The sequence below is a fragment of the Cupressus sempervirens genome, chromosome 7 (assembly GCF_028749045.1).
Source record: "Cupressus sempervirens isolate cs-2001-9-10 chromosome 7, ASM2874904v1, whole genome shotgun sequence".
Taxonomy (NCBI): Eukaryota; Viridiplantae; Streptophyta; class Pinopsida; order Cupressales; family Cupressaceae; genus Cupressus; species Cupressus sempervirens.
The window spans coordinates 806,197,299-806,207,325 of record NC_143124.1 but is presented as its reverse complement, the minus strand read 5'-3'; the positions used below and the strand labels follow the sequence as shown (position 1 = coordinate 806,207,325).

The window sequence follows — 10,027 nt, the reverse complement described above, 5'->3', positions numbered from 1 at the left end:
TAAAATAGAATGCTACACATTGAAAGCAATTGTTCTAGGTTACTAGCATGAATAATAGAACTTGCAACAAATGGGCTTTGATTATTATATGAAAATGCTTCAAGCTTGATTTGTTACCAACACATTCTGAAACCTTGGTCAAATGAACGCCTTTATCAATTAGAATGTAATAAATGAAAATTTTCAACCAATTGTTTATCAAATACTAGAGAAGAACAACATTTCTTGTATAAGAATGTTTATGAAAATTGAATTTAAAGTTAACCTGTATGAATCGTAAAGGCCATTCAAAAGATGTATGATGTAATAGATCATAACATCATTCATATTGAGCCTATAAAGACCAAATTGGATAGAGTAGCTACAAAATAAGAGGATTCAATTCTATGGTGGACTATGCCTCAACCTACTCCTTTGAAAAGCACACTAGTTATGTGATTGTTGTCTTATACTTTCTATTTATTTAATTGTTGAGAGATTGATTTGCTTATAACTTCTTCTACTCTTTCACGAGGAATAAACCTAGGTTTGGGATGGTAGATAAGCTTGTAGTTATATCTTAGTTTCTTACATTTTGTTGGTCATGCCATACTTATGTTCATGGAGTGTCTAGTACCTCAATCAGATGTAGGACCAAAGGAGATAGCCTAGATTGATAATGATGTAGTACATACATGGTTGGTACAAAAGTTCAAAGAAGCTTGACCACAACAAGTTCCACAATTTTGAGTGATAAGAAATTTGACATGAATCTTGGGGATGCTTAAGGCATTAGCCCAAGTTGGTCAATTGCATTTATTTTTTAAATGTAATAATAATTTCTAATATAAATATAAATATAGATATTCCACATCTCATTCTTAAATGTGACGTACTTAGCATTTCAAAATTTATTTATTATTTGTTATATGTATTTATACAATTAATTTGTTAAGTACTATAAGTATTTGCACTACTTTCTCCTCATCATGCCCAATCTGGACGCTTTGTCCCTCCATCCTTAAGGTCTTCTTGCTCATGAAACATAAATAATTTAAAAGTGGCATTTAGGTAAAATGTGCAATGAATTGATTCACCACACAATTCAAGTGTCTCAAAAGGCATCAATCAATGTGCTTTATCTTACTAGTTCAAATTCATTCTTGCAAAATTGACTAGTACAATTGTGGAATTGAATCTATACCTATATAAATAGATTAAATTAATTTTGTTAATACTTTTTTGACCTCAATCATCTAATGTTAGATTCTTGGAAAACACTATCAATTAATCTGTTTGGGGAGTTCATTGAATCATTGTAGTCATATTTTTGTCATTCATATCACTACTTAGATTAATTTAGGAGTTTTAAGACAAGAATTAAGGGTAAGAGGTAAGCATAGATTAGACCTAGGATGTTGTATGCTAATGTATTGTTTTATGCTGATGTGATGCTCTTATTAATCATAAATGAAAATTCTTGTGATAATCCTAATATTCTTTGATAACTACTAGACAATTTAAGAAAAAAATGAGCGAATATAATTAAATACAAAAAATAACACAAAGATCAATGTGTATAACCACTTTTCTCACCCAAACAACTCCTTTATGCACAAATAGTGATTTTGTTTCCCCTACATTGAATGCTTTAGTGTGGGGTAGGTTGTATGTCCTACCTTGAATGATGTGTGGTCCCCCATTGCTAAATGTAGGTGTAAGCATTGTCATTCCTAGCGCTAGAGATAGAGGTTCTACTTCTAGAGCTATTGTGGGTGGCTTGAATCTAGTGGATAATTTGGATTAATAAAAACATCATGCGTTAGTTTGTAGATTTGCTAGTTTCTAGCATTCTCTTCCAAATCTACATCGCTAGGTAATAAGTTCTTGATAATCATTAGTCTCTAGTATCATTGAACTTTTCCTTGTTCAAATGGTTTTTTATTGATGGGTTTTCCTCTTTTGAAGATCTTGATTTGGTTTTGAGGAAGTTGTGAATTTGGGAGAATCACTCTCCTACACCTAAACTCTAGATAGTCTCCTTCAAACCTCTTACTGAAGTGCTCAATATGTGCTTAGGGTGGGTTCTTCTCCCCAATCTTCCACTCTAGTTTGGGAGGTTTCCATCTTTGAGGCTATCAAAAACTCTATTGTGCATTTCTTGAAGGTGGGTGAGGGTACGACTTTGTTGGGACTCTCTACTTTCACTCACATTTTGGTTGAGATAGATATCTCTACACGACTTCTAGGGGATGTGATGTTAAGGTTAGGGATAGGCATTGGACTTAATAGATGGATTACGAGAGCCCCCTTTTCAATGTCGATGATGCTTCTCTATTGGCCATCTAACTACATATTGTTCTCTTTTGCATCATAAATGTGTTGCTACTTGGTAGAAGGATGCAAATGATGATTAGTTAACTGTTTGAGCTCTTGATTCCTCCTCTAGGGACTCCTCATTGAGCAATCATATCGCAAAATGATAGTTGTCTTTAATGAATTAAGATAGTCTATATCAGTTTCTACTTTATGGTACTCTAGGATCATGAATGAGGATTAACCTTGAATATATAATAAAATGCTTCAAAATCTAGCTTGTAATCATTGAAGGATAATTAATAGTTTTAGATCTCAACCTAGAAATCTAATCTAATCTATGATATGCAAGATTTTGTGTCCACCCATATGCATAGCTCTATTGTCTCACAGTTTCTGTCATAATAGGAACTCCATGGTACAATATTTTATTAGATTCCTTGTTACTTGTTAATATAGTGGCAATTTTTTCAATCTAAATTTTCTAAATAGTTGAAGTGATTGCTTTCTCCATGAACATCATCTTCATCTTGTGCGTCATGTGCACATCATCCTAGTTGTCTCCAAAATAAGTTACCCATGTCATTATTGTGTCCATGTCCCTAGGATTATCCTAAGAGTCCTCGCTCTAATTGACACTCCAACCCGCTCTCCCTGTATTCATGACAATTAAAAGGTGTTATGCTCTGCATCCTGATAAATGAATATGTTTTATGATATCTTGTTGGAAAGTATCACCAAGGAAATTCGTGCTACCCTTCTAATTTTCTCTCTCTTCATGTGCCCCACCACGTTTAATACTTTACCCAAACAATATTTCTCTAAAGAATCTCTTTGTTAGATGTGATCACCTTGCAAGGAGCCAAAAAGAAAGACATTATTAGTTTTACCTTGAAAACCAAAACAACATGCAACAAAATCTTCATTTCTAGTGCAATATTGATGAATTTTCTACTTTGAACATGTGATATATCCACTTTGATTTTAGTAATTCTATATTCATTGTAACATTACATTTCTCTAAAAGCGACAATTTCATATTAGTCAAGTATTTTCCTTTCTTAACCATGGTTATTGCAACTTTGATGTGGTGACTTTATCTCAACTATTTCAATTTCATAATCACTAGTATGAAATGAATTATCGTCAAATGATTAGCTTTTAGCCTAACTAGGAGGGTTCTATCTATACCACTTTTAAGCTCACTTGGGAGACATTCCACCTATCTCAGCTCATGTAGAATTACTAAGTGTTTCAACACTTATCAACAAAGTCCTATATGTGTTTCACTCTTGGAATGGAAGTCAACATTTCACTTCCTTCTCATCGTCCTTTTCTTTCTATGCAAGGCTCTTTTGTATACTTCAATATTGCTTATAACAATATCTTTCATTGGCATTCATTTTGTGGAAGTGTTTTGATTTTGTAAGAGATCTTGGTCGCTTCAACAATAATCACCATTATATTTTTCAAAATATTGCATTCGCTATCTTGTCATGGAGAAATCATAGTCATTGGATGTAATTTAAAAGAAAATTTAAAGAATCAAATTCTAAAGTTTTAACAAAGTAAGACATATAAGAGTGTATTCATAATTCAATTCTTACAAAAAAAAAACATTCCTAGACTACTTGTTCCCAACTATATCACTCCTAGGTGTAAAGTCTTTTTTTTCCTCAAATTTTGCCTACTATTGTCTTTTACCCAATATCATCACTACCTCTGCAATCTTCATTTGACCTTCTCTCTATTAATTACTTCCAAACTTAAATAGATCTTTGGCAATGTAGAGCTCAAATTTCGCCAAACATAAAAACCTTATTTTTGCAAACATAATGCTATCTTCAAGTTGAATTTCCAACCTTGTAAAAATAGTGAGTACTTCTATCTATTTTCTTTCTATATAGTTGTTCTTAGGATCTTCATATATTGATCTTTCTCTTTTGTGTTTGTCTAGCAAGATTGTATGTCAGAGAGGCCACAAGTAAGTACCATTCAACAATGCACAATCCTTGCTTCATTTTGGAAACTTCTAAAAGTTTTTATTCACCAAAAAAAAGATAATTATCCAGGACGAGCCTTACAATTTTTCCAACAACAAAATGCATCACAATAAGCCTATCGGCTCAATAAAATACAACGTAAAATCAGGAACAAAACTTATAACATTCAACTACGTTTATGAAATAGTTAGAAACACCCTCAACATTTGAAACTACTTCAACCTCAATAAAGGCTCTCAAAGTCATCACATACCTTACGTAAGGGTTCGTTTGGCTGTGGGAATATAAAAATGGGAATAGGAATACTTATTCTCGAATAGAAAATGGGGTTACTTATTCCTATTCTTGTTTGGTTCACCTAGAATTTGATGCGGAGTTAATGGACTCAAATTTTTTTATGTTTTCTAAAATTTAAAAAATTGGAATAGGAATACATATTCCTATTCCACCTATTTAGGTGGAATAGCAAATCCTTATTTTTGAGCCAAAATTGGAATATGTATTCCAATTTTATTCCTATTCCAATTCCGATTTGGTGCATCAAAACAAAGAATTCAAAACTTTAAGAATATACATATGCCTATTCCACTTGTATTCCCATTGCCAAACGGACACTAAAAGATGTAGAGACAACTTGAGCTGACATTGAAAAAATCTTGTTCTCTTATTACATCATATTTGCTCACATGATTCGGAGTTGCACATTTTTATTATGCTTCTTTCAGAAAGCTTATGCATTGCTTGGAGCCTTGGAGGCATGGACCATTTCTTGTAAAAGGAAGCAATTCTAGAATTATGAAGCCAAAATTATAATTACTTATGAAGCCGAAATTAGTAATTAACTGTATTTAAATGGTGAAATGAATAATGAACTGTATTTAATTGGTGAATGCCTTATTTGAATCCCAGGTAGAAGTTAGCACGCTAAAAAATAATTAGATGTGCTATTTCTAATGCTGAGAATGTCTCTTTTGTATGTGATTGAGCTGCCTTCACAGGGCACCTATTACATATGGAAGAAATACGTTAAATAAGGCCAAAAGAAGCTTGTGACGAAAGCATGTATATTTTTCACCTCCGAGACACTGAGGACAATAAAGCATTTCATTTTTTCGTATAATGCCTTCAAGAAAAGCAGGGCTAGCTATGGGATAGCTATGTTAATATCTTGACAGCTAACTTTTGGGTTGATTTATTCTGCAAGGGGAGTAGTTCAGCATTTGGGGGCACTCATCAAGTTGCAGAAGAAAAGGGCCGAAATGCAGAAATCAGTTTGTAAGGCAGTCTGTCCTATAGCCTATCTTTAGCCTCATGGATGTTAGTTTTCTTTCTTTCTTCTTTCTATGTAGTGCTCTGTGCTCGCAGTTTCTCACACACTATTGATAATGTTCTTTAACCATGTCTTTGGTGACCAATTCTCGTTGAATTTATGCTTTCCCATCCATAAATCAGTTCTTTCTATAGAATGGTTGTATACATGAGACCATATTTGTGTACTGTGAATTTAGGATATGTTATCCTGAGATCACTCATTACCCTTGTAGAATTGCAATTTTGAAGTTCCAACAACTTTTTAAAAAGAAACACTGTTAAGCGAGTAGTGGGATGATTAGAGTGTGGTGTTGTTTCAACATCTACTTAAGTTCAATTCCCTACTGGGTCATTGTGATTGCAGGCTTTACACCTTCGTTAGGCTGCTGAGATTAGATGTGCTTACAGGCTTTACACCCTACCTTCATTGGGCTCCCGAGCTCGTGGACTTGAAGAAGCGTTAAGCTTGGGGTGAGGCCCCCTGTTGTCCCTCATTAGCTAGGTCTGTTTAATCTCTGAGATTTCTTGAGGTGACTACCCCATTAAATCCAAAAAAGAAACATGAAACCAGGCTCCAATTTCCAGATGCTTGCACATTTGATCATGCTGCAATTTTATCCATCAAGCTATGATAATAGAGTGGCCAGTATATTAGTCAAGGATTCCACAATATAGTGATGAAGCGCTTGATATATATGATCTCGTCCACAATCTTGCAGATAATGTTACTATTTTCTTAAGGCAAATAGTAAATTGCAATTGCATTGGTTTTGCGTACACTTCACTGTTCCTCACCAATAATCTCCACAGGAGCATAACCCTTCCTTGAAATGATGGAAGCGATTAGCATCTCTTACAATGATTTCCCTCTCTACAAGCTTTGAAATGAATTTGGTTGCTTTATGGCAGTCACCACAGACACGGAGATTCTTAAAAACACGGATGGGTGTCCCAGGGGACGAACTCATCAAACCAAATACAATGGCAAGTTTCTCACTATGCTGACCTACAGAATATTCTTTGTTCTCCTCCTCCATATCATGCAGCACAGAATTTGTTTCAGCCACATACCCTGCCTCTTTCATCTTTCCCACCAAGCCCTCCAAGCTTGCATAAATTTCATCTGTTTGTGAGTGTGATCTATCTCCTACAACAAAGGTGTGCACCTTGTTCTGGACAATAATCCAGCTGCTTCCAGGATCTTTTCCTATCCTCATTTTCTCCATCATTTTACTCACATGTGCTCTATCATCCCAATTACCAAGTGAAGCATACATGTTTGAGAGTAGAACATATGTTGAAGCATTATATGGTTCTAAATAAAGAAGATTTTTGGCTGCCCGTATTCCTAACTCAATATTGCTATATATTCTGCATGCACTGAGCAAAGTTCGCCAAATTAATGGATCAGAGGGAAGGGCAATCGAATTGATAAAGTGTTCTGCTTCATCTAGTAGCCCAGCACGGGCCAAAAGATCAACCATGCAAACATAATGTTCTTGTCTGACTTCAATTCCATAGTTAGAAGCCATGGAATCGAAGTACATACGCCCTTCATCCACTAGCCCTGCATGGCTGCATGCTGAGAGAACACCAACAAAGGTGATATGGTCTGGATCTGTGCCTTCCTGTTTCATTTGTTCAAAGACATTAAGGGCCTCCTTTCCTAGACCATGCTGAGCACATCCTGTAATCATTGCATTCCATGAGACCACATTTCGTTTTGGCATTGCTTTAAAAACTTCTAATGCGTCCTCTATACTGCCACACTTAGCATACATGTCAACAAGTGTACTTGCTGGAAATAAATTGAGCTCATATCCAGATCTAATAACATGCGAATGAACTTGCCTTCCAAGCTCCAATGCAACTAAGTTTGCACATGCCCGGAGACCATTAGCAAAGGTGAAGTTGTTTGGTTTCATACCAATCCGTAGCATCTCTTGAAAGAGTTGGAGAGCTTCTTGGTCAAACCCATTCTGTGCATATCCTGTAATCAATGCCGTCCACAGCACCTCGTTTCGTTTATCCGTTCTATCAAACACTCTGCATGCATCCTCCATATTCCCACACTTAGCATACATGTCAACAACGGCACTCACCACAAAGACATCCAACTCGGAATCTGATTTGATAAGCATTGCATGGACTTGCTTGCCTTGTTCCACACCGCCTTCAATAGCACAAGCACTGAAAGCACTGGAAAAGGTGAATTGATTCACATTCAGACCTTCTTTTAACATGTCTGCAAAAATTTGAAGTGCTTCCCCCCCTTGTCCACACTGGACATAGCCTGCAATTAGATAATTCTGTAAGGAATCCCGAATCGCAAATTTCAACCAGTTTAGAATTCTTGGAAAGTTTCTTATCTATTAACAATTTCTCAATTTTTAAAATTTATTTATATTTAAAAGAATTTCTCCTGTTTTTTCCCTGTCTTTCACCATCTATTTCATTTAAAGTTGTACGACTTAGAGACTCTTCGATTCCACAGTGTCTTGTTCATCTATACTAGTATCACATTTAGTTTATGTGAACTAGCTCTTGCTTTTATAGTAATCGTTTTCCTATCGAAGTTATTACTTCAATCAAGTGAGCTAGGTATTCTGGCTACAGCAAATATTTTCAACGATATCTGTAATTTTTTTACGCAAATAATTGAAGATGGATAACGCTATAATGAATCTGAAAGAAAAAACCTCAATTGTAATCATCTTTTTAATTTTGGAATCTCAGATTCCTAATCTTCTAGAACTACAAATATTTTTTTGGTTTCATGTAACTGATCGCCGAAAAAAAGTTACTAAACAAAACGCAAGCTCCCACTTTAAAGTCAACAATATTGTTTCATCGGAATTGAAGCAAGATCCTTCTTTTCATATGACAACTAATACGCAGATTTTTTTTTAAAGCAAGCAATTGAGCGATATTAACCTCCAAAATTTTACCTACCTGCAATCATGGCCGTCCACAAAACCACATTCTGTTCAGCCATTTTGTCAAACACTTGCCTTGCATCATCAACTCTTCCACATTTAGCATACATATCCACCATAGCACTCCTTGCAAACACATTCAACTCAATCCCACTCTTCACAGCAACACCATGAACCTGTCTACCCATTTGCACATCATCCATTACAGAGCATGCCTTAAGAAGGCTCGTGATCGTATGATTCGTTGCTCTCAGAGCCGCATTACTCTCCTTCATCATCTCAAGAAATACTTTCCAAGCCTCCCCACCATACCCATTGTGTACATACCCAGTAATCATGGCGTTCCATGTCACCACACTGCGTTCGGCCATTCTATCAAATACTTGGCGTGCATCCTCTATACGTCCACATCTTGCATACATGTTTATCAGATTGTTGTATACAAAAACATCGGGTTCAAACCCACTTTCGATCATGTTCGAATGTACTAATTTTCCGTCTAAAAGACATTTCATTTTTACAGATTCCTGTAAGAGATCGCCATACATTTTTGTATCTGCTTCACTCGAGCTTACATTTCTATGTAGAAAATTTGTGGTACGAACAAAAAAATTGAAATCACGGATGTTTGAACTAATATCTGAAAAATCTGTCGCAAGGGCATTGTAGCTGATAGACCTGCAAACTTTAAGGTTGTACCTTAGAATTGTGGCTAAGAAAAAACAAGACTTCTTCGGATAATAACCTGACGACAGCATAATCACTGCTGAAAGTTTTTAGTGCAGGAAATGCCGCCATTAGAAGTATAAAATACCGCAGGATAAAACTACCGAGAGGAAACAAATCTTGTCTGTATCACCGACCATAATGCTTTCCATCCGCTTATGTGGTTTTAATTTTCAAGTTCAAAGCTTGCGTCATTTTGGACTACAAAGCAAGCCTATGAGTTCGAGGATAAAGGTATTTATAGCAGTTTAAAATCTGAAAATTAAAAAAAAAAACGGTGCTTAAGATTTCTTTTTATTATGTTATACATTAAAATTTTAGTGAACGTGAGGAAATACATGAGAAGAAGTTCAGGGAGCTTGTAAGATTTAAGGACCTTTTATATAACGAAGGATGTTGTACATATTCAAAGTATTTTTTGTTGAAAAAAACATCTTGGTTTTTGAAGATGACATTTTTTTCAATCAACATAATTTATGGTGGTCACCTCTCATTTAGGTGCAAGGGTTTTCTAGATTTTGTGCTTTGTACTTTCATAAGCATGGTATTTGTAGTCTTTGTGATATTTTTGCTATAGCTATTATGAATCTTCATTCTTAGGAAGATTTGTGCTCATTTATGGCTCAGTCAACTAAATCTTCAGACTTTTGATTGGGTTGTGTTGGTACTTCTTTTGATACACTTCACAAGTTAGGCATCCACTTGGTTAGGCTATGATGGAAGGATTGATGATGATTTCCCAACATGTCCTTTTAT

The 10,027-nt window shown here is 35.3% G+C and overlaps 1 protein-coding gene across 2 annotated transcripts; it reads right to left on the bottom strand.

Annotated features, from left to right (window-relative positions):
* Positions 1 to 5,145: 5,145 nt before the first annotated feature.
* Positions 5,146 to 9,471, bottom strand: LOC149549833 (pentatricopeptide repeat-containing protein At4g33170-like). 2 transcript variants are annotated; one of them, XM_089793062.1, is made up of 3 exons: positions 8,562 to 9,465; positions 7,537 to 7,902; positions 5,146 to 7,296 (listed from the first exon to the last, which is right to left on the bottom strand). In XM_089793062.1, the coding sequence occupies exons 1-3, from the start codon at positions 9,301 to 9,303 to the stop codon at positions 6,401 to 6,403; spliced, it is 2,004 nt and encodes a 667-aa protein (XP_089649188.1). In that variant the 5' UTR covers positions 9,304 to 9,465; the 3' UTR covers positions 5,146 to 6,400. The 2 variants fall into 2 exon arrangements, with proteins under 2 accessions (XP_089649188.1, XP_089649187.1); XM_089793061.1 differs by having other exon boundaries at positions 5,146 to 7,902; positions 8,562 to 9,471.
* Positions 9,472 to 10,027: the final 556 nt, after the last annotated feature.

Excerpts from the sequence above, each read along its gene's own strand:
- LOC149549833 (XM_089793061.1), bottom strand. The coding sequence starts at position 9,303 with ATGCTGTCGTCAGGTTATTATCCGAAGAAGTCTTGTTTTTTCTTAGCC. Across the intron at positions 7,903-8,561 it reads GTGGACGGCCATGATTGCAG|GCTATGTCCAGTGTGGACAA; the intron begins GTAGGTAAAATT and ends ATCTAATTGCAG.